The 26,426-nt window shown below is 35.9% G+C and overlaps 1 protein-coding gene across 2 annotated transcripts in view; it reads right to left on the bottom strand.

The window, feature by feature from the left end:
- The window catches only part of IPO8 (importin 8), a 73,505-nt gene that overhangs the window by 6,703 nt on the left and 40,376 nt on the right, over window positions 1–26,426 (bottom strand). For both annotated transcript variants that reach the window (XM_032268538.1, XM_032268539.1), the window contains 5 exons: window positions 22,975–23,100; window positions 22,312–22,409; window positions 19,011–19,106; window positions 3,439–3,659; window positions 1,255–1,460 (listed from right to left, as the gene is read on the bottom strand). In XM_032268538.1, coding sequence (XP_032124429.1) covers window positions 1,255–1,460; window positions 3,439–3,659; window positions 19,011–19,106; window positions 22,312–22,409; window positions 22,975–23,100 — 747 coding nt within the window. The remainder of the gene's footprint in view (window positions 1–1,254; window positions 1,461–3,438; window positions 3,660–19,010; window positions 19,107–22,311; window positions 22,410–22,974; window positions 23,101–26,426) is intronic.

Here is a 26,426-nt window from a genome sequence, read left to right as displayed (position 1 = left end):
AAGCGGGTGGATTGAACTAGGTAGTTTCAGGAATAAGGCACTTAACCATAGTTTGGACCAAATACACAAAAAAAAATGCATGGCAAAGTATAACTATTAATACAAAGACTGAGAAATACCTCAACTCAATCATTCCACACTTTAGCAGGAAGTACAAGAAAGTCTGGGATACTACTAGAAAATTTTCCCTCAAGCCATATAAGTATAAGCCAATAAAGAGTTACCAAAACAAGAAATTAGAGATCATAAAATGCTGGGGGGAAAAAAAAAGGATTCTACAACTGTTAGCACATAGTTAGCTAAAAACAAAATAAAACAAAAATCACACATACAACACTTCTAGTAAAGAACGATTTCTTCAAAAGGCCTACACAGATCTCAGAAAAACAAATTAGAAGCTGTATTTTGTGCTGGGGAGGGGACAAAGGGTAGTTTATAATCCCTGGTATGTGAACATGCTGGGATGATGCCAGTTAAAAGTATTTTAAATCTACACAAGTTAAAATCACAGAATTTAGCATCAAAAATAGAGCTGTTTGTTTACCAGGAAGCGTTCTGATTTTTCTCAGCTAATGAGGTATCTGTTTTTAACCAGAAGAGGAAAAACTCCACCTGAAATTGGAGAATGCTACTTCCTAGACTCTAGCAATTAGCTCCGAAATCTCATCACTAAACAAAACAAAGGTCTAATGTTCAACTCTAACAATCTTATTCTGACTCTCAATTATGTAAATCTACTTCACTTATGTACCATAATTTATGTTTAAATCACAAATATATCTCTCAAATATAATTTTTGATAGTGAGTTACCTCAGAACCATTACCAAAAAAAGACACTCTACTAATCTGTAGTACTAAAACTTCAGTTATTAAGCTAATGATTCATTTAACTCATGGCTGCTGCCTTGATGAGGCTGTTAGCACAAACAAGAAAATTAGATACTAGATTGCTAACTTATAATCAAGACCATTTGATTGTTATAAATACGTTTCCTAATATGTAGCAACATCTATTAGACTCCATAAAAAAAAAAAATCACTGAGTATATTAGGTGTCAGAAGGTACACAAATCTAAATTTATATCACATGATACAATTAATAGCAAGTCAACCAAGCCCAAAATATTTGTTCTATGTGCAGTGGGTCAAAGAACGTACATCTGTTTAATGACTCCATATAGACTAGTATTCAGAAAAAATGCATACACAAATCAAAATTAATTGTAGCATTCATTTCATTTAGAAGACTTTACCATTTTCTTCCACGTCAGCTTTCTCCGCTTTTGAACGATCTTCCCTGTTTACCAGTTGTCTAGTGGCACAGACTTGCTTTAGGCCAAGGAAAAGGAAAAGAATTGAAGGAACAATCTGTCCCACCACAGCATCTACTGCAGGAGGTCGATTTTGCAACTCCAAAAGGATACTCAGTCCTATTATACACATCTTCCGGTCATGATGCCTGCAAATTTTGAAGAAAAAAAAATGTAGACATGAAAAGTGGAATAAAGAATAATTTTGGAGAAACTACAAAAAGAAATGTCCAAGGCATACTCTAAGGTTCATCTGTTGGTATTATACAGAGACATCCTCCATCTTGTACTGAATGAAATTCTATATAAATCAAATTCTGTAAACCAATTACTATCAAAGACCTATTGGGAGCCTGCAATTAACATGATGAATCTTACTGTAATATCGATTTAAGATTAATATAAATGTGAGCCTTGGCATAAGGATTTTATTAAAGCAGAAATACCTGTATTTGACAGCATAAAAGTCCTATACAATGGTGAAGGAAAATTAAGAGCTTCTTAGACTCTTCCAACATTAGATAGAGCTACAGGTTTCTTGGGACACATACTATACACAAACCCTAAGAAGTGAAAGATGTTTCAAAAACTCAGCATCTAGCAAGCTCGTAAGCTGAATTTAATGTAAGTAGTCTACTAAAGTCCTCTGTTATAAAATAGTATAAGAGAAAATAAGGACAAGGAAAATTTAATTCAGAAAGAAAAGTTTGATCAGTATACATTAGACATTTTTCTATTAAATGTTTCCTCTAAGTTGCTTAAAACTAAAAAATTAAAAATTAAAAGATTACATTGGCAAAACATTCTTAAAATTTTAAGTGTGAATAAACAATTCACTTGCAGTGGATTCAATTTGTTTAAAGAGAGAGTAACAAATCCAATAATGAATATTTTACAAATTTCTGTTATTCTTCATTATTTGCATTCCTTGATTCAAGTACAGGAACTGTACTTGACCTGAGGACCTTCTCATCCACACAGCCCTGCAATAGGTGCCAACTGGATCACAGCAGAAAAGACAACCAGGGCTCTAAAGAATCCAAGGAAGCACAACCCAAGGACCCCCAGTCTACACAAGAGCAGGGTGAACCTTTCTACCTTTGGGAAATTGCTTCCAGGTGCTAATAAAGACACAAGAGGACCAACCACTTAACTTTAAATGACCAAATCTCTACTCCCTAATCTTTCTCAGAGATAACTTTAAGCACAATTTATTTGAAAGTATGTTCTTCCCTTCAAGGTTTTAATCACAAATCTCTATCAAGGATAAATTCCAGTGTCCTGTAAGTAGAAAAATTAGAACACGCATAGCAGCTTATAAATATGTTCCTCCATTCCTATCTCCCCATCCTAATCCAGGCCTCGATCTGTAGCAGCAGTGTCTTAACTACTGTGGGGAGTCTGTTTCTCTCAGCAAATGTTTCTAAATGATCTCTCACAAAACGTAAAAAGAATACTATTAATTTCCAGTGTTTTAAAACAAATTTGATAGTGTTTTAAAACAAATTAGACAGCTAGCTAAATTTCTAGCATAGCATAGTCACTAATCTGTGTTGGGTGACCTGAAGCGAGCACATAACACCAGTTGGGACATCTTTCTATTTTTGAAAACTAGAAGAGTGCTTCACATAAAGCCAAATTCTCCTACTGGGGCAGCACCTGGGTTCCAAATAACAAGACTACTGATTCCACTTTTGAAAACACAGTCCCTTGCAAAGAGTTAAATATTCTGTGACATTACATTATATCAGTGCCAGAGGGGTACCTTCTGACTCCATTTAGAATGTTTTTACCCAATGACACTTAATCATGAAACCCAGACAGACAATTAATTCTTGCTACCTAAAGATATAAATCATTATACACATTATATACTTTTTTTGTGTGCAAAAAAAAAAAAAAAAAAAAAAAAGCAGGTAAGGGCTACATCTAATTTTCAGAGCCTGCATTCTTTCTACTAGATTATACTGCTGAAATACAGTCTTAATCCTCTAAAAATCAAATATTAACAATACACTAAAAATCCTAAGACATGAAAATTATCTTTGTGCACACTATTATATGCAAATAGGAAAAAGCAAACCCTCCAGAAACAGAAAAGCTGTGTAAAATCCAAAAGACACATACCCAAGAAAACAATCTGTGTCACTCATCCACTGATTTATAAACTGTACAGTGATAGGTCCAGAGTGGTGAGGCAACTGAACTCGTTCTAAAGTATGTAGCAGCAAGTCAGGGTTGTAGTACAAGGCAGCAATTGCAACCTGAAGACACATTGTACGAAGCTCACTAGTTTTGACCCCTCGAGTTAATCTCTCCAAAACAAGTTGAACGAAGAGTGGAATGCACTAGAGGACAAAAAGAAAGAGAGTCAATCACAATGATATCCCAAGTAATTTTTATAGAAAGCTGAATATTGGCAAAGCATTCTCAATAAATAAGACAGTCTTAATGGCAATGAGACTTTTGACTATTTAAATCATTTTATTTAAAAAGATTTATATTATGAAAACCTAAAGAGACTAAATAGACAAAGAAGTCCCACAGCAGTGCCAGAAAATCTTTTTCCTTCTTAAGTAAATTGAAGTCAGCTGAAGATTATTCTATAAGGGTCCAAACTCAAAGGGTGGCAATAATCCCTATGTGGACACAGCTACTTGCACATCTAAGGTGAAATGACCGCGTGTCATTTTCTTTGACAAATGAAATTGGAAATAAATGAATGGGACTGTGAATAATTATGATGTAATCAGATTGTTTTTGAGAAAGAAAATTTCTGTTGGTATATAAGATGAAAAAGACTGAAGAAAAAATGGTGGACCCTGAACTTTAAAATAATATCTGACTCTAATTCTAAAGTGCAATATTGATGAGCTAATTTTACTAGAACTATTTCCCGATAATTATTTTCAGTCAAAGGGGATGAGCTGAAATGATTTGCATAAAATAAAATCTGAGGTCTTACTATAAGCCCCTTTTTAAATTAAACTTTTAAAAAATCAAGGTATTCCATAGAAATTTGAGTTATATTTATTATTTTCTTTTTAGTAGGCCAAACTGCATGTATATCTGGGTTAGCAGACTAGTAGTCTGGTTTAGGATAACATATTAAATCAAAATACATGACTACACATACTTTTAAGACTATACAGCTCTTTACAAAGATGAGATAACTAGTTTAATTCTATGTTTACTTCTCATGCTGATACAACATATTCTGTGTTCTAATTTGAGATAACACATATAAGCTATGTTAAAAATTATTATCATGGTCAAATAATTAGTTGTGAATAAACGCAGCCAGAAGAAAACATAAAGTACGTTTGGAAAACTCTGAGATGTTTTAAAACATTTCAAAATTACAAAAGTTTCAAAATAACAGCTAGACAGGCAGAATAAGTTCTGGTGTTCTATAGCACCATGGGAGGACTATAGTTAACAGTGATAGATTCAAATAGCTAGAAGAAGAACATTGAATGTTCCCAACTCAAAGAAATGATAAATGTTTCAGCCATTGGATATGCTAATTACCCTGATCAGATCACTACACATTGTATCAAAACATCACTATGTATTCTACAAACATACAATTATTATGTCAATTTAAGTAAATAGAAAATAAAGTTTCATTTTAACAAATATTTACTATTACACACAAAGCCATAAGAATATAAAGGAATTGTGACATTTTAGCACTAGCAAAACTAAAAGAATTCCTTTAAATTAAAATAAAACAAAATTGATTATGGAGGCTCGTTGGACAACTATGTAAATACACAATTAGAGCAGTGTGCAGCTGCAAAAGGAATGCAGACTACCTCTATCTGCTACTATGTAGTGATCTGCAGGACATGTTACTTAGTGAAGAAGGCAACACAGAAAATGTATAATATGCTACTGCTTACCTAAGAAGGCAAGACTAGGGGAAGAAAAGGAGGAGAAGAAGGGTAGAGGGATGGGGTAGAAGGTGGACTCCCTGAATATACCATGTCTTATAAATTAGACCTTAGAACTGTGTCTATGCTGTAATATTCATTACCAAAAAAATTAAGCTATTTCTAAAAGTTAAGATAAAATGAAGTAAATGAATCAACCAAATGAGGATTATTTTAATAACTTTAAATTGTAATGATTTGACTGTATTTTCACTATATATTGCTAGTGTATGAATATATTAGAGGCAAAAAGAGCTACTAAAAAAAATAGTAACCATTTCTTGGTAATAACGTTGGTATAATTCGTCTGAGACTAAATGTATCCATTAGTGGGATAAAGCAAGCAAGTAATTAAAATGAGAACCAGAATTTTTAGTGTGGGAGTTATAAAAACAGAATCAAGTAGGTTAAGGATAAAGAATGTAGTCATGAATTTGAATGAGAAATGTCTGTATTATAGACATAAAGATGGAAATGACAGACATGGGGACTCCAGAAGAGGTACAGGAGACAGTGGGGCAAGGGTTAAAAAATGAACTGTTGGGTACTGTGTTCACTACCAGGGCAACAGGTTCAAAAGGAAGCCAAACCTCAGTATCACACAATACATCCATGTAACAAACCTGCACATGTACCCCTGAATTTAAAATTAAAAAAAAAAGAATCATCTATGTATATTAATATGTTACTGACTAAAAAAAGCCAAACAACATATTTCTTGGCTCTGTTTTGTAAAAACAATGACCAACCCATTATCAACGAATATATATATAAATAGCAATATTATATTAGTTATATACATTGATATGTATTAGTATATATGTAGCTAATTATATCTCAATTTACTAGCAAGATATATATTAATAGTATATATTACACACATATTATATACACATATATACTATACCTATACCTATATATACTTTAGATATATATGTATAGCAATGAATATCCCTTGTGTCCAGCTTGTAGTCTTGAATACCATTTCCCAGGCTAGGACTGTACACCAAGACAGCAAGGAAACTACAAAGACCATTAGAATCAGGTCAAAAGAACTCAAGGTAAATTCAAGAGGCTCTCACTGGGCAAAAATGAAACAATTATACTTGAAATACATTGAAACACATAAAGTACATTTGGATCTACACATTCATAAGGATACTAACAATTTTTAAAAACCAAACCATTATAATAAAACACTTTATTGATCATCTTTGGAGGATGCTAGGTAAGAAACTTATCTTGCATTATGGTAAATAAAGGAAAATACTCAAACTGTTTACAGGATAACCTGGTAATTTATGAGAAAACATTTCCCTTTATAGGAATATTTCAGCTAATAAAGAAAGAAGAAATGACAGAATTAGAAGATCCTAACAGCATGACAGACCGCCAAACATACTGTGCCTCCTAATAAAATTACACACAATCACCTATGCCAAATAAGTCAAACCTGAATCCAAGTCCACACTAAATGTAATCACGAATTTACAGGAAATTTGGAGGAATGGAATGCCAATCAACACAGTCCTTCAGCTGTACTTGAGTGCGCTATAATGGTAACCTCACCAACAGTAGAGATCACCTCGTATCCTTAACTTTCTGATACACAAATTCTTGAATACTGCCACGGTCTCGATATGGTTTGTCCTCCCAAAACTCATGTTGAAATTTGATCCCCTATGTGACAGGTTTTGTCAGGTGGGGCCTAGTGGGAAGTGTTTCAGTCATGGTGGTGATGGTTGACCCCTCATGAATGCCTTGAGGCCACTCTCCTGTTCTGATGTAATGAGCGAGTTCTCACTATCATCTGGCACAACTGAATTACTTTTTGTGGGCATGAACTAGTTTCTATGAGAGTAGGTTGTTACAAAGCAAGGACACCCCTGGGTTTAGCCCCTTCGCATGCATCAAACTTCCCCTTTGACACTCCACCATGTTGTGACACAGCACAGGCCATAACTTGCCAGTTTCTGGCCTACAGAATGGATTCTAAATGTTTTGGCATGGATTTATTCTACAGTCTTCTGAACCTCTCCCCAGCCTATCTTTATATTATTAAATTCTACTGCTCAGAACGCTCCAAAATCCAGTCAACAGAACTAAACACTTCTTTAGCCCTACTCATGTCTTGTGCTTTACTACCTTCTTATTTTGTTAACATCACCATTTCTTTTCACTATATCACCTAAAAATTATATAATAACAAAGGAGAAAATAAGGCTTCAAAGATACCTGTCAGGACCAGGTGTGGTAGTTCACACCTGCAATCCTGGAACTTTGGAAGGCTGAGGTTGGAGGATCACTTGAAGCCAGGAGTTAGAGAGCAGCCTAAACCACATAGTGAGACCCCATCTCTAAAAAAAATTTTAAAATGAGCTGGGCATGGTGGCATATGCCTGTAGTCCTAGCTACTCAGGAGGCTAAGATGGGAGGATCACTTGAGCCCAGGAGTTTGAGGTTACAATGAGATATGACTGCACAATTGCATTCCAGCCTAGGCAACAGAGTAAGATCTAATCTCCATAAAAGAAAAATTTAAAGAAATATCAGTAAAACTTTGTAATTTTTTAGAAAGGTCATAATTTTTTTTGTCACTTATAGCCAATAAAGTTTGGGGATAAAGAGAAGTAATTCTCAAAAGTAATGAAGATTTTGGTGATAAGTAAATAAGAAGTTCTGTTGAGATCAAAAAGATGGACCAGCAGCTCACCAGAGATAGCCAAGGAAGGAGACAGCCAAAGGAAGCCTCCTCAGGTAAAAACAAACCTCAAAGAGGAACTTTGTTTTGTTTTGTTTGTTTGTTTGTTTTGAGATGGAGTTTCACTCTTGTCGCCCAGGCTGGAGTGCAATGGTGCAATTTTGGCTTACTGCAACATCTGGCTCCTGGGTTCGAGCAATTCTCCTGCCTCAGCCTCCCAAGTAGCTGGGATTACTAGTAGGTGCATGCCACCACACTCAGATAATTTTTGTATTTTTAGTAGAGACGGGGTTTCACCATGTTGGCCAGGCTGGTTTCGAGTTCCTAACCTCAGGCGATCCACCTGCCTCAGCCTCCCAAAGGGCTGGGATTACAGGCGTGAGCCACTGTACAGGGCCATGAAGATGAACCTTCAAAATGTGAAATCAGCCATCATAATGCTTAAATAATAAAATAAACTACTGTTAAAGAAAGCTATGAGACAATATCTCAAAGATAAAATTTCAGTAAAGATAAAGGCATTACAAAAGATAACTAGGCTGGGTGCAGTGGCTCATGACTGTAATCTCAACAGTTTGGGAGGCCGAGGTGAGCAGATCACCTGAGGTCAGGACAAGATCAGCCTGGCCAACATGGCAAAACCATGTCTCTACTAAAAAAACAAAAATTAGCCGTGCATGGTGGTGCACATCTGTAATCCCAGCTACTTGGTAGGGTGAGGCTTAAGAATCACTTGAACCCAGGAGGCAGAGGTTGCAGTGAGCTGAGATTACATCACTGTACTCCAGCCTGGGTGACAGAATGAGACTTCATCTCAAAAAAAAAAAAAAAGAGAGAGAGAGAGAGTGAGAACTAAATAGAAATTCTGGACTTAAGAAGTATAAGCAAACATCTCAAATCAATAATCTAACCTTTTACTTTTAAACACTGAAAAAAGAACAATTAAACCAAAAGCAAGCAGGCGGGGAAAAAAAAGATTAGAGTGGGAACTAATGAAATGGAAAACACAAAAATAGAAAACAAAACCAAAAGTTAGCTATTTGAAAAAATCAAAATTGGCAAGCTTTTAGCTCAACTAAGAAAAAAAGAGCGATTACTAAACCCAGGAACAAAACAGAGTCATTACTATGGACCCTACAAAAACAAAAAGACATAAGGAAATAGTATGAACCACATGTAATAAATCGGTAAGTTGAAAAATTCCTAGAAAGATGCAAACTACTGAAATGAATTTAAAAAGAAATTTAAACTACAAATAGATCTATAACAGAGACCAAATTGGCCATTTTAAAATACCCACCAAAACCCAAATAAAACGCACACAAAAAAAAGGGCCCAGATCGTTTCACTGCTAACTCCTACCAAGCATTTAAAAGAGAATCGCAGTCTTTCACAACTCTTTGAACAAAGAGAAAGGATGAATACTTCCCAACTCATTCAATGAGTCCAGCAATACTGACATCAAAGCCAGACAAAAACATCACAAGAAAAGAAAATTAGAGATCAATATTATTTTATGAATACAGACACAAAAATGCTTTTTAAAAACTACGAGGAAACTTAATCTAGAAATATATACAGAGATCATACTTGATAAGTGGGGTTATACCAGGGATGCAAGATTGATTTAAAATCTGAAAATCAATTAATGCAATACCACAAATGGAATACATCTCTATTCTAAAAGGACAAAAACCACATGATCATTTCAATAGATGCAGAAAAAACCATTCTGCAAAATTCAATACCCTTTCATGATAAAAGCCACAAGTTAGCAATAGTCCAGAACTGAACCTGACAAAGGGCATATATGAAAAGCCCACAGGTAATATCAGACTTTAAGGGGGAAGATTGAATGTGTTCCCTCCTAAGACCAGGAACAAGATGAGATTTCTCTTTTCATCAAAGCTATTCAACATTACACTCCAGGTTCTAGCCAGAACAATTAGTCAAGAAAAATAAGAGGCACCCAAACCGGAAAGGTAATACTCTATTTGCTGATAACATGATCCTGGTTATAGAAAATCCCAAAGAATCCACTAAACCATTATTAAAACTAATAAATCAGTTCAGCAAGGTTGCAAGATACAAGATAAACATGCAAAACAATTATATTTCTATACACTGGCAACAAACCTGAAAATAAAATAAAAAACTCCATTTACAATAGCATCAAAAAGAAAATATATAAAAATATTTTAGTAATAGAATTGAAAAACTTATACTCTGATAACAACCAAAAATTGTTGAAAGAAATTGAAGTCATCCCATGTTTCAGGGATTGAAAGACTATTTTTAAAACAGAAATACTTCTCAAACTAATCTACAGATTCAGTACAATGCCTTTCACAATCCCAGCTGGCTAATTTACTGACATTGACAAACAGATCATAAAACTCATATAAAAATTTAAGGGCCTCTGAATAGCCAAAACAATCTCACAAGACAATGCATTACAGGACCCAAATCTCCTGACTTCAGAACTTATTACAAAGCTAAAGTAATAAAGACAATGCAGTACCGGAATAAGAACAGGAAGTACATAAATCAAATAGATTGAGTCCAGAAAAATCCTCACATTATGGTCAACTGATTTAACAAGAATACTAAGACAATTCAACGGGGAAAAAAATAGTCTTTCCCACAAATGTTGCTGAAAAAATGTCATAACTACATGCAAAAGAATTAAAATGCAGACCCCTTCCTCACACTATGTACAAAACTTGAATCAAAATGGATCAAGACCTAAATATAACAGAAAAAAATATATAAAACTTTTAGAACAAAAGAGGGTAAATCTTTATGACACTGGAGCTACCAATGTTTGTTACAGATGACACCATCAGCTGGGCATAGTGGCTCATGCCATTCTCCCAGCACCTTCCTACAAAAATTAGCCAGGTGTAGTAGCCTGCAGTCCCAGCTACTCAGGAGGCTGAGGTGGAAGGATTGGAGGACAAGGCTGCAGTGAGCCAAGATTGAGCCACTAACTCCAGCCCAATGTTTTTTTTTTGTTTTTTTTTTTTAAAAAAAAAAAAAAAAAAAAAAAAAACACCAACAAACCACAAACAATAGAAAAACAAATGGACATCATCAAAATTAAAGACATCTGTGCCTCAAAGGACACCATCAAGATAACTGGGAGAAAATTTTGCAAATGATGCCTGATAACAGGCTTCAATATAGAATACATAATGAACTCCAGCAACTCACTAAATAGACAAATAATTACAAATGAGCAAATGATCTAATTAGACATTTCTCCAAAAAAAGACAAATGAAAGGCCAGCTCCTGAGGGATCCAAGATGGCCAAATAGGAAAAGCTCTGGAGTGCAGTTCCCAGCGAAAACAACGCAGAGGGTGAGTGATCACCGCATTTCCAAATTGAGTTATTACAGCCCAAAGACCAGGAGATTCCCAGGCTGAAAAGCGCCATGAGTTTCCAGCATGGCTGTTTCAGCTGGCACAGCAGGTCTCCACACAAAAACCCACACAAATCTGGGCAGCCATTCCAACTGGCACCTGGAAGGCCTGGGAGACAGAGCCACCCATTCAACTGAAAAAAAAGGAAGCTGAAATGGAGCCAGGTGATCTGGCTCAGTGGGTTCCCTTCCCACAAAGACCAGCAATCTGAAACGCTCTGGATTGAGAGTTTTGTAGCAAGTGCAGCTGGACCTGGAACAGTCCAGATCTGTGGGGGGAAGGGCATCTGCCATTACTGAGGCAGTCTACCATTACTGAGGCAGTCAGCCATTACCGAGGCAATCCAACACTATCAAGGCAGTCCGCCATTACCGAGGCAGTCCGTCATTACCAAGGCAGACTGCCATTACCAAGGTAGGCCGCCATTACCAAGGCAGTTCTAACTATACCTCTGTAAACAAAACCGCAAGGAAGTTCACACAGCAGGTAGGCTTTGCCACCTCATGGCAGCTCAGCAATGCCTCTGATGGCAGACTGTGACTGGGCTACCTCCTTGCTGGGCTGGGCATCTCTGAAAAAAGAGAGCAGCATATCAGGAACTTATAAATAAAGCCCCACCTTCCCAGGACAGAGCACCTGGAAAAAGGGCAGTTATGAGTTCCACTGCAACAGGCTTAAACATACCTGCCTAGCAGCTCTGAACAGGACAATGGGGCTCACAGCTCAGCACTTGAGCTACTATAAGGGTCAAAATGTTCCCTCAAGCAGCTCCCTGACCCCCCTGTATCCAAAGAGACACCTCGTAAAGGAGAGCTCACGCTGACATCTGGCAGGTATCCTTCTGGAACTAAGACAACAGAAGAAGAAACTGGCAGCAACCCTTACTGTTCTGCAGTAGCTGCAGGTGATCCTCAGGCAAGAAGAATCTGGAGTGGACCTCCAGTAGTCCTACAGCAGAGGGGCCTGACTATTAAAAGGAAAACTAAAAAACAAGAAGAAATAACTTCATCATCAACAAAAAGGATGTCCACTCAGAGACCCCATCCAAAAGTCACCAACTACAAAGACCACAAGTAGATAAATCCACAAAGACAGGAAGAAACCAGCGCAAAAAAGGATGAAATCACCCAAAACCAGAATGCCTCTCCTCCTCCAAGGGATCACAACTCCTCACCAGCAAGGGAACAAAGCTGGATAGAGAATCAATCTGACGAACTGACAGAAATACGCTTCAAAAGGTGGGTAATAACAAACTTCCCTGAGCTAAAAGAACATGTACTAACCCAATGCAAAAAAATTAAGAACCTGGAAAAAAGCTTTGAAGAAATGCTAATGAGAATAAACAGCACAGAGAAGATTATAAATTACTTATATAGCTGAAAAACACAACATGAGAACTTTGTGAAGCATGCATAAGTTTCAATAGCTGAATTGACCAAGCAGAGGAAGGGTATCAGAGATTGAAGATCAAATCAATGAAATAAAATGAGAAGGCAAAATTAGAGAAAAACGAGTGAAAAAAATGAATAAAGCCTTCAAAAATTATGGGATTATGTGAAAAGACCTAATCTACGTCTGATAGGTGTACCTGAGAATGATGGAGAGAATGAATCTAAGCTGGAAAACACTCTTCAGGGTATCGTCCAGGAGAATTTCCCCAACCCAGGAAGGCAGGCCAATATTCAAGTCCAGGAAATACAGTGAACACCACAAAAATATTCCTCAAGAAGGGCAACCCCAAGGCACATAATTGTCAGATTCACCAGGGTTGAAATGAAGGAAAAAATGCTAAGGGCAGCCAGAGAGAAAGGTGGAGTTACCCACAAAGGGAAGCCCATCAGACTCACAGTGGATCTGTCAGCAGAAATCCTACAGGCCAGAAGAAAGTGGGGGCCAATATTAAACATCCTTAAAGAAAAGAACTTTCAACCTAGATTTCATATCCAGCCAAACTAAGCTTCATAAGCAAAGGAGAAATAAAATCCTTTAGGAACAAGCAATTGCTGAGAGAGTTCATCACCACCAGGCCTGCCTTACAAAAGCTCCTGAAAGAAGCACTAAACATAGAAAGGAACAAGCAATACCAACCACTCCAAAAACATACCAAATGGTAAAGAGCATTGACACAATGAAGAGACTGCATCAACTAACAAACAGGCAAAATAACCAGCTAGCATCAAAATGGCAGGATCAAGTTCACACATAATTATTAATCCTAAATGTAAATTATTAACCCTAAATGTAATATTAACATTATTAACCCTAAATGTAAATGGGCTAAATACCCCATGCAAAAGACACAGACTGGCAAATTGGATAAAAAGTCAAAACCCATCAGTGTGTGGTATCCAGGAAATCCCTCTCACATGCAAGGATACACATAGGCTCAAAATAAAGTGGTGGAGGAAGATTTACCAAGCAAATGGAGAGCAAAAAAAAAGCAGGAGTCGCAATCCTAGTCTCTGAGGAAATAGACTTTAAACTAACAAAGATCAATGGAGACAAAGAAAGGCATTACATAATGGTAAAAGGATCAATGCAACAAGAAGAGCTAACGATCCTAAATATATAGGTACCTAATGCAGGAGCACCCAGATACATAAAGCAAGTTCTTAACAACCTACGAAGAGACATAGACTGGCGCACAACAATAGTGGGAGACTTTAACGCTCCACTGTCAATATTAGACAGATCAATGAGATGGAAAATTAACAACCATATCCAGGACTTGCACTGAGATCTGGACCAAGCAGACCTAAGAGACATCTACAGAAATCTCCACCCCAAATCCACAGAATATATATTCTTCTCAGCACCACATCACACCTACTCTAAAATTGACCACATAATTGGAAGTAAATCACTCTCCATCAAATGCAAAAGAATGGAAATCATAACAAACAGTCTCTCAGACCACTGTGCAATCAAATTAGAACTCAGAATTCAGAAACTAACTCAGAACTGCGCAACTTCATGGAAACTGAACAACTGGCTCTTGAATGTTGACTGGATAAACAACGAAATGAAGGCAGAAATAAAGATGTTCTTTGAAACCAAGAATGAAGACACAATGTACCAGAATCTCTGGGACAAATTTACAGCAGTGTCCAGAGGAAAATATATAGCAATAAATGCCCACATGAGAAGAAAGGAAAGATCTAAAATCGACATCCTATCATCAAAATTGAAAGAGCTAGATGAATAATATTAAAAAAAAACCTCAAAAGCTAGCAGAAGACAAGAAATAACAAAGATCAGGGCACAACTGAAGGAGACAGAGACACCAAAAAAACCCTTCAAAAAATCAATAAACCCAGGACCTGGTTTTTTGAAAATATCAACAAAATAGACTGCTAGCCAAGTTAATCAGAAAGAAAAGAGAGAAGAATCAAATAGATGCAATAAAAAAATAATAAAGGGGTGTACCTATGCAACAATCTTGCATGTCCTTCACATGTACCCCAAAACCTAAAATGCAATAAATTTAAAAAATAATAATAATAAAGGGGATATCACAATCTATTACACAGAAATACAAACTACCATAGGTGATTACTACAAACTCTATGCACATAAACCTGTAAACCTGGAAGAAATGGATAAATTCCTGGACACTTGCACCCTCACAAGCCTAAACCAGGAAGAAGTGGAAACCCTGAATAGACCAATGACAAAGGCTGAAGTAGAGGCAGCAATTAATAGCCCAGCAACCAAAAACAGCCTAGGTCCAGATGGGTTCACAGCTGAATTCTACCAGACATACAAAGAGGAGCTGGTACCACTCCTTCTGAAACTATTCCAAACAATCCAAAAACAGGGAATCCTTCCCAAATCATTTTATGAGATAAACATCATCCTGATACCAAAACCTGTTAGAGACTCAACAAGAAAAGAAAACTTCAGGCCAATATCCATGATGAACACAGATGCAAAAATCTTCAATAAAATAATAGCAAACCGATTGCAACAGCACATCAAAAAGCTTATCCATCACGATCAAGTAGGTTTCATCTCAGGGATGCAAGGCTGGTTCAACATACGCAAGTCTATAAACGTAATCCACCACATAAACAGAACCAAAGACAAAAACCACATGATTATCTCAATAGATGCAGAGAAGACCTTCGACAAAGTTCAACAGCTCTTTATGCTAAAAACTCTCAATAAACCAGGTACCAACAGAACATATCTCAAAATAATAAAAGCTATTTACAACAAATCCACAGCCAGTATCATACTGATTGGGCAAAAACTGGAAGCATTCCCTTTGAAATTTGGCACTAGACAAGGATGCCCTCTCTCACCACTCCTATTCAATATAGTATTGGATGTTCTAGCCAGAGCAATCAGGCAAGAAAAAGAAATAAAGGGCATTCGAATAGGAAAGCAGGAAGTGACATTGTCTCTATGTGCACACAACATGATTATATATTCAGAAGACCCCATCATCTCAGCCCAAAATCTCCTTAAACTGATAAGCAACTTCAGCAAAGTCTGAGGATACAAAATGAATGTGCAGAAATCACAAGCATTCCTATATACCAATAACAGACTTAAAGAGAGCCAAATCAAGAACAAACTGCCACTCACAATTGCTACAACGAGAATAAAATACCAAGGAATACAACTAACAAAGTATGTAAAAGATCTCTTCAAGAAGAACTACAAACCACTGCTTAAGGAAATGAGAGGACACAAACAGATGGATAAACATTCCATGCTCATGGTTAGAAGAATCAGTGTCATGAAAATGGCCGTACTGCCCAAAGTAATTTATAGATTCAATGCTATCTCCATCAAGCTACCTATGACTCTCTTCACAGAACTGGAAAAAAACACCTTAAACTTCATAAGGAACCAAAAGAGAGCCTGCATGGCCAAGACAATTCTAAGCAAAAAGAACAAAGCTGGAGGCATCACACTACCTGACTTCAAATTATACTACAAGTCTACAGTAATCAAAACAGCATGGTACTGGTACCAAAACAGAGATATGGACCAATAAAACAGAACAGAGGCCTTGGAAGAAATGCCACACATCTACAACCATCTGATGTTTGACAAACCTGACAAAAACAAGCAATAGGGAAAGGATTCCCTGTGGGAAACCTAAGAAACGGTGTTGGGATAACTGGCTAGCCATGTGCAGAAAGCAGAATCTGGATCTCTTTCTGACACCTTACACTAAAATTAACTCCAGATGGATTAAAGACTTAAACATAAGACCTAACACCATAAAAACCCTAGAAGAAAACCTAGGCAAAACCATTCAGGACATAGGCATAGGGACGGACTTCATGACTAAAACACCAAAAGCATTGGCAACAAAAGCCAATATAGACAAATGAGGTCTAGTTAAACTCCAGAGCTTCTGTACAGCAAAAGAAACAATCATTAGTGTGAATCAGCAACCAACAGAATAGGAAAAAAATTTTGCAATCTACCCATCTAACAAAGGGCTAATATCCAGAATCTACAAAGAACTAAAACAAATTTATAAGAAACAAACAAACCCATTCAAAAGTAGGCAAAGGATATGAATGGACACTTTTCAAAAGAAGACATACATGAGGCCAAGAAACATATGAAAAAATGCTCATCATCACTGATTATCAGAGAAATGCAAATCAAAGCCACATTGAAATATCATCTCATGTCAGTTAGAATAGCTATCATTACAAAATCTGGAGACAACAGATGCTGGAGAGGATGTGGAGAAATAGGAACACTTTTACACTGTTGGTGGGAGTATAAATTAGTTCAACCATTGTGGAAGACAGTGTGGCACTTCCTCAAGGGCCTAGAAATAGAAATTCCATTTGAGCCAGCAATCTCATTACTGGGAATATATCTAAAGGATTATAAATCATTCTATTATAAAGACATATGCACACATACGTTCATTGTAGCACTGTTTACAATAGCAAAGATCTGGAACCAACCCAAATGCCCATCGATGATAGACTAGGCAAGGAAAATGTGGTACATACACACCATGGAATACTATGCAGCCATAAAACATGATGAGTTTGTGTCCTTTGTAGGGACATGGATGAACCTGGAAAGCATCATTCTCAGCAAACTGACACAAGAGCAGAAAATCTAACGCTGCATGTTCTCACGCAGAGGTAGGTGTTGAACAATGAGAACACATGGACACTGGGAGGGGAACATCACACACCAGGGTCTGTTTCAGGGGACTAGGGTAGGGACAGCGGTGGGTAGGGAGGTTAGGGAGGGATAACATGGGGAGAAATGCTGATAGAGGTGATGGGAATGGAGGCAGCAAACCACACTGCCATGTGTGTACCTATGGAACAATCCTGCATGTTCTGCACATGTACCCCAGAACCTAAAGTGCAATAATATATATATAAAGGCCAATCAGTACATGAAATATGCCCAAGATCATTAGCCATCATAAAAATGCAAATAAAAACCACAATGAGACACTACTTCACAAATGAAACAATTGTTGGCAAAATCATGAAGAAATTGGAACTCTCTATCATTGCTGCAGGAATGGAAAATGGTGTAGCTGCTTTAGAAACAGTTTTGACAGTCCCTCAAATGATTAAACACAGAATGACTATATTCTACTCCTAGAAAATGAAAACATAACCAAACAAAAACTTGTACACGAAAGTTCCAAACAGCATTATTCATAATGGCCAAAAAGTAAAAATAACCCAAATGACCAACAACTGATGAATGGATAAAATGTGATTTGACTATACAATGAAATATTATTTGGCATTAAAAGAAAGTATCAATACACACTATCACATAGATGAACATTGAAAACCTTATGCCAAGTGAAAGAAGCCAGTTACAAAGGATGACATATAAGATTATTCCATTTATATAAAATGCCCAGAATAAGCAAATCCATAGAGACAAAGTCATAGTGGTTGCCCAGAGCTTGGGGCAATTGACTGGTAATGAGTTTTTTTGGGAGAGGTGATGAAATATTCTAAAATTGTGATAACAGTTGCACAATTCTGTGAATACACTAAAAACCACTTACATATAAACTTTAAATGGATGGAATGAATTACATGTCAAAACTGTAAGAAATACATAAAGTTAAACAGAACTAAAAGAAAAAAATCACATTTTACTTAAATATTTCAACATTTTTCTTATTGATCATCGTACCACAATAGTATCAAAAATTGCATTAATCTTGTTGAAAACAAGAATTAAAATTAGTAACTTATTAAAAATATAAAGTATGAAATTTTGCCTTTTAAATTGGTCAAGAAAAACTTCTTTCTATAGTACCTTAATTGCTGGTTAGAAAAGGTACCTGGGAGTATTTAAGTAAAATACACAAAAATAAAAGGAAAGTGAAAATCTCTGAGACTCCATCTGAGTAGAATTTACTCAGTTAATGTTTCCTTCATTATTTTTTTATAGCAACTTAAATTATTACATATTTTTCTGTGCATGCCTTTCTCAGCAAAGTACAGTTTCCAAACTACTTGGCTCTTTTAGTCATTTAAACAGGGTTTGTGCCAGCAAGCACAATCTATAGGCTGTCCTTTCCATTTTTCATCATAATATAAACAAAATGTCAAGCAGGCATGTAAACTTCAAATGTAACTGTCAAGTAAGGTGCTTTCCAGACATACATTACCTGATCAATTCCCCTTCCTTTGCACTGCAGAATGATTACTTCCAGAAGTTTAGCTGCGTGACACTCTGCATCTTCTCCTGCATCTCCACATAGTACCTGCAGTAATTACAATTTAGCTTAGCAGTGAGTGGCACTGCATAGAGGTTAATCAAGTCCACATGAAACAAATGTCCCATATACATTCAGCCATAGGAATCATAGCTTTGCTTGTTGTTCAAGTTTACCTCGCCAACTCAAAGAAGAATGTTCAAAATAAATTCCATCTGTCATCTCTCTCATTTCTTATTAGGAGCAATAATTCACTTATTTGACCTTGGATTAATAAAGTAGACTATATGAGTTAATTTTCCAGATAAATGAAGCTTCGCTTTAAAGGCACCAAAACTATAAAAATGAAACCAAAACAAAATAATCTTCTTTTTTTTTTTGAGACGGAGTTTCACTCATGTTACCCAGGCTGGAGTGCAATGGCGCAATCTCGGCTCACCGCAACCTCCGCCTCCTGGGTTCAGGCAATTCTCCTGACTCAGCCTCCTGAGTAGCTGGGATTACAGGCAGGCACCACCATGCCCAGCTAATTTTTTGTAGTTTTAGTAGAGACGGGGTTTCACCATGTTGACCAGGATGGTCTCGATCTCTTGACCTCGTGATCCACCCGCCTCGGCCTCCCAAAGTGCTGGGATTACAGGCTTGAGCCACCGCGCCCGGCATAATCTTCTTTTTAAACAATAAAACTATTTTTCTGTTCCTTTTGAATTCTGGTCCATATGCACCCATTTTTTCATAACCACCATAGTTTCATATTACATACCTTTCAATTTCCCAACATGAACTTCATAATTAGGAATATTTTTCATGGACATTGTAACCATTTATAACTATACAATATGATAGTAGGTGAATATAACAAAGTTACCGGACAGTTCCCCTATTGTTAATCCTGTATTTTCACTATAATAAACAATTCTACAATGTACATGTTCATACCTAAAATTTGGAGTGTGACTGCATTATAATATGATTTCCAAAAAAGTTCCTAGAGCATGCTTATATTAAAAATTGTTTATAATGAAAAAATTAATTAATGGTTCAAATACAAGACATAAGGAAAAGAATAGATTTAAAGAAATAAGGGTGGGATAGAAATTTAAAATATAGACAAAAAGAGGTAACAGAAATAAAAAGCAAAGTCATTGAAAAAAGACCTAATGAAGTAAGCAACTTTTAAATTATTTTTAAGAGGCAAAAAAATAAATAAATAAAATGCAAAACTTAAAAATATTAGGAATGAAAGAGACATAAATACAGACAAAAGGTAGATTTGAAATAACACTATAAAGAACACTATATTCTTTACATTTAAAAACTTAATTTTCCAAAAAAATTTTAAGAAAAATCAATTAAGAAATTCCAGATAATTCTGACAGATTTAACATTCCCATTTAATTTAATTTCATTCTCTCCCAACATGCTATCAAAATAATGGTAAAGAGATTTTAAAGGTGTACATATACAAAGACAGAGAAAAGTGGAGGTAACAGCAATAAACATTTTGGAAACTGGAAAGTAGTCAGTGAGCTGAATCATAAGCAGATACTAGGCAAAGCCAAGAATCAACTGTATTTACATAAATTTAAAATGCTATCTCTAGGACAAAATATCATAGTCCAGCTTCTAAATGTGAATGGACTCTAGAAATCGGCTGCCTTGGTTCATACCATAGCTCTTCCACTTATTAGCTGTTTTTAGAAAAGTTACTTAACCTCTTTGACTGTCCCCACCTATAAAATAGGAATAAAAGAACCTACTTCATAAGGTGTACCATACAGAAAGAAAAATAATTACTTCCCCTTCCCAAAACTGCGTTTACTTGGGGGAATCGGCAATTTGTTTTAGGTTTGCCAAAAGGAAAGAAAACAAAAATATATTTTGTAATTTTTTAAATGGGCTCTGGAGTCAGACTACTAGGTTCAAATCTGGCTCCAACACATAGTAGCTACATGATTAGAACTATTTCCTAACCTCAAGTGCAGTGAAAGAAATTATCTCAGTTTCCTTTTGATACAAATGTGATACCTTCCTCATACTGTCATAAAGATTAAATTATGTATAAAGTACTTAGAAAATGTCTGTCATACAATAACAATTCAACAAATATTACCTAGTATTAAAACAAGTATTTTATATCCATAAAAGAATGCAAAATAAATTTTAATTACTTGATAAGTATAAGGAAGTCGTATCAGTTTTACTGTATCTGAAAATATAAAGAGAAGCTGTGAATTACTAATGGAAAACACAGGACTGTTGTACTTGTTGCTTTCTTTCCCTCTTTCTCTATTAGCTACATCTCTAACAGGGAAAACTGAAGATTGCCAGCTGATTATGATTTAACAAGATGGATTATCACAGTGGTGAATAATTCATTACAACTCACAATTCAGCCCCTTCAGTTTATATGTAAAACAGCTTACCGACTTCCCCAAATTTCCCTGACTCTTTAGAACTGAACTGAGACCCAGACCTAAACCAGATATACTGATTAGCAATGAAGAGCTCTTACCAGATTTTGGGTACAACCCTTCTAGTGAGGAAAAAAAGTGTGTGTTTGTTGGGGAATAGTACACTAGCTACTTTACTCTCAACTCCAGCCAAACTTTCTGGTTTCTGGTTATGTGAGCTTTATAAAATTGGCCTGCCAGATATATATATATATGGGTTTATCAAAAGGAAAAGAAAAACAATATTAAGCCAAAGATCCCAAAATATAACCAATAGAGGACCACATCTATCTTGTGACAAAAACAACACTGTAGACAATCATGTTTCGGTATAAGGATAAGAATAGCCATTATGTGGATTATAGATTATCTTGTTAAATGATGCTTTTCCTACTATTATAATTTTTATCTTATGTTGTTTATGCTCAAGTTACCTATATCTAGTGCTTCGAACACATACATTAAATTAAAAAATAAAAAAGATCATGCCATTTGTCACTGATTAACAAAACATGTGGCTAATTTTCCTAGCACTTTAATCAGGTAGAAACTTCATTTCCGAAAGAAAAAACACAAAGTAAAAAGTACAGATATAAAAGGAGCAAACATTCATAAGCACAACACACAATATGAAACTTTCAAATTCCAAAGATTCTTTTGAAAATACAAATGAAAAAAATATATGTTGATGAAGGTAATGCAGAATTAAATGTATAAGAAACAAACTGAAAAGGTAACCTGAAGCAAAACAGGCAAGCATTAGTAAGAACCACTGCAACAATATATTAGGACATGCTTACCTTCCTACACATTGTAAAAAGAATTTCTAAATGTCTGGGATTTGATAGTAAGGTATCTGTATCTATTGTCACATAATTATGCAGGAGAGGCATCATGTCTGAAAAAAAATCAAAATCCCAATGAGACTTGAGCGACAGGAACAGAAATAAATTATTCCCACTGAAACCATATTTCTGTAGCACCCACACATTAGTTTCTTCCCGTGCAACCACAAAAGGCTAGAAATGAAAATAATAAATCTGCTGTATATTTATAGATAGGAAAATGTGGAGCAGGAAGACTAAGACACTCATCATTTATTGAAGTACTTGTGCTGAATTTTTTTCCTTTTCTCCACTGTTTATTTTGCTCACTGCTGGATTGCCGAGCTTAGAATAGAGATTGGAATACAGTTGGGGTCCATAAGATATTTATTAAATTAACATATGGATATATGCTCTGGTCATAAACTAACTTAACACTCAATACGAAATTCAGCCTACCTCCTTTGCCTGCATACCTAGGGCTGAAAAACACTGCTGCAACAGCCCCAGCTTTTATGTGACTGGGAAATAAAAACATTTTCTGATCAATACTGGAATCATATGTGTTTTTATTTCAGGAATCAACAGGAAGTAACATCTAGACACAGAAAAGCAAAAATGCTATGGTCAAATCCATACCTGTAAAGTATTCAAAGGAATCCTGCTGAAATACTTGATATAGTATACCTAGAAGCTGCCACAATTGAAGGGAAATACTGTGGCAGGTTAAACTGTATGCCAAGGAAAGAATTTCTTCATAGAATTCTAGAAGGAAGAAAATCTCTAGTTAGAATGCTAGAAAATAGCAAAAATTAAAACAAAGACCACACAGAGGGTTTAGACTGCCTATGCTGACATAGTCCTCCTCTATCCAACATACTCAAAAGCCTCCCTTTCTCCGTATTTGTATCTTCGGCTATATATCTGCCATCTTCCATTTCCTATCAAGATCGGCCCTTCTATTCCATAAGAAGGCAAGGCAAAAATTTGTTTTTACTAAACTGTCTTATACTATTGGAAAAATAAAGTTTTTTTCTATTTTATTATATAAAACTGTATTAGAAATGGATACAAGAAGGTGCGCTTTATCATTCCTCTCCTACGTCAAGGATTTAAAATTTACAAATAATTAATAATATTCTTCGGAGAGTTTAATTATACCAGGCTAAAGTATCTACCTATCTCAAATTTATACTTTTACTAACAAGTATACAACGAGAAGGAGTCTGTCAATTTACAGAACTTGTAAAATGTACGGTATTCTTCAATTAATCAAGACAATAAGACCCACCGTAAAGTAGATGAGTTCAAAGGAAATGTTCTTATACTCACAAATATCATTATCCTCAGTCAAAAGTAAATTTTATCTACACATACAATCAGGAAACATAAACCTCAACAAAAATTTCAAATAGTTCCTACCATATCACTGAGCAAAACTAGCATTCACCCTGGAAACTTGATTAAAGTTTCTCTACGGCCGGGAGCGGTGGCTCACGCTTGTAATCCCAGCACTTTGGGAGGCCGAGGCGGGTGGATCACGAGGTCAAGAGATCGAGACCACCCTGGTCAACGTGGTGAAACCCCGTCTCTACTAAAAATACAAAAATTAGCTGGGCATGGTGGCGCACGCCTGTAGTCCCAGCTACTCGGGAGGCTGAGGCAGGAGAATTGCTTGAACCCAGGAGACAGAGGTTGCGGTGAGCCGAGATCGCGCCATTGCACTCCAGCCTGGGTAACATGAGTGAAACTCCGTCTCAAAAAAAACTTAATATATTCAAAAGCTATCAACACAGATACTTCCCTTACTGAAAGCAAAATAAAATTAAAATTATAAATATTGAGAAATAATTTATGTAAGAAAATCACTTGAAAAATAAATTATCTAAATACAGAATTTCTAAAAGTTCTAGCATGGCGCTGGCATAAAAACAGACACACAAACCAATGGAACCGAATACAACACCCAAAAGTCTATCTACCCATTTAGGGTCAATTAATTTTCAACAAAGATGCCACTAACACTCAATGGAGAAAGGACAGTCTCTTCCATAAATGGCACTGGGAAAACTAAATATCCATTTGCAGAAAATGAAATTAGATCCTTATCTTACACCATATACAACAATCTACTCGAAATGGATTAAATACTTAAGGTTTAAGACCTGACATGATAAAACTACTAAAAAAAAACGTAGGGGAAAAGCGCCATGGAAACTTAGAACACTGGTCTGGAGAATGATTTTTTTTTTGATATGAGGATATAATCCCAAAGCACACACAACAAAAGCAAAAACAAATAGGATTGCATCAAACTAAAAGGCTTTTGCATAGCAAAGAAAACAATCCACAGAGTGAAGAGACAACCTCCAGAATGAGAGAAAATATTTGCAACCTATATCAGATGAAGATTTAATATCCAAAATATATAAGGAACTCAAACCACTCAGAAGAAAGAAAATAGCCCAATTTAAAAATGGGCAAAAGATCTGAATGGCTATTTCTCAAAAGATGACATACCAATGGCCAAGAAGTAAACAAAAAAAAATTTAACATCACTAATCATCAGGGAAATGCAATCAAAACCACAATGAGTTTTCGCCTCATATCTATGAGGATGGCTATTATCAAAAAGACAAAAGTTAAATTCTGGAGGGGATACAGAGAAAAAGGAAATTGTTGTATACTGTTGATGGGAGAGTAAAAACAGCCATTGTAGAAAGCAGTATGGAAGTTCCTCAAAAAATTAAAAATAGAATTACCATATGATCAAGCCATCCTAGTAGTACTGGGTATATATCCAAAGAAATTAAAATCAGGATCTTAAAGAGATAATGTGCCCTCCTATATTCACTGAAGCATGTTCCACAATAGCCAAGATATGAAAATACCTAAGTGTTCACTGACAAATGAACAGATAAAGAAAATGTGGTATATATACATGATAGAATACTAGTCCACCTTAAAAAAAAATCCTATTATTTGCAACAACAGAGATGGACACACTATGCTAAGTGAAATAAGCCAAAACAGAACTTGCAGAAATTCTTTTATTAATTAAAGGCCACAGTTTACATCAAGGTTCAGTCTTTGCATTTTTCATTCTAAGGGTTTTGACAAATGTATAATGACATGTATTCATCGTTATTGAATCATACAGAGTAGTTTCACTGCCTAAAACTTCTGTGCTCTACCTATGCATCCTTCCCTCCCTCCCATCCCCAAGCCCTGGCAACCATTGGTCTTTTTACTGAAAGATGTACTTCTAAAAAATATCTATTTTTTAATTGACAAAATAAAAATTGCATATATGATGTATATACCATTTTGAAATATGTGTATTTTGTGGAATGGCTAAATCTGGCTAATTATCACATCCATTACTTCACATGCTTTATGGTGGTGACACCACTCAAAATCTACTCTCAGCAATTTTCAAGTATATAATATATTGTTATTAACTACTGTCACCATTTTGATCAACATCTCCCCTCCCTCCACTTCCTGCTAACCACATTCTATTCTCTCTTTCTATGAGTTTGAGTGAGATCACTCAGCATAATGTCCTCCAGGTCCACCCATGTTGTCACAAATGACAGGATTTCCTTCTTTTTTAAGGCGAATAGTATTCTACTGTTTATACGTGCCATGTTATATTCAAGAACTATTCAAGTATTATCCACATATATCAGCAGTGCATGCTCAATTTTTTACCAACATTGAACAGTAAAAAGCCTGGAGACAACAGCTCTTAATTAGAGACATGCTTTTCCTGCATCCTTCTGGGTACTACACAGCTTGCATCTCTCTCACACCCACGTGATATGGGGCTAGCACCTTCAAAATGCTTGAATACAATGGAAGAGTTGCCTACTCTGCAAAATTCCCATCAGCTTGTAACATCTAGCATTAGTTACTGATTCTACTCAGAGTTCAGCTATTATAAGAGATAACAGGACAATTAATTCACACCTTTTTTTGAGACAGGATCTTACTCTGTTGCCCAGTGGGAGTACAGTGACAAAACCATGATTCACTGCAGGTAGAGGCTGCAAAATCATGATTCACTGCAGGCAGAGGCTGCAAAATCA

Source organism: Sapajus apella, unplaced genomic scaffold (assembly GCF_009761245.1).
Source record: "Sapajus apella isolate SASKATOON/1434 unplaced genomic scaffold, GSC_monkey_1.0 scaffold183, whole genome shotgun sequence".
Classification (NCBI taxonomy): Eukaryota; Metazoa; Chordata; class Mammalia; order Primates; family Cebidae; genus Sapajus; species Sapajus apella.
The sequence above is the reverse complement of the archived record's forward strand: the minus strand, read 5'-3'. Positions and strand labels throughout refer to the sequence as shown.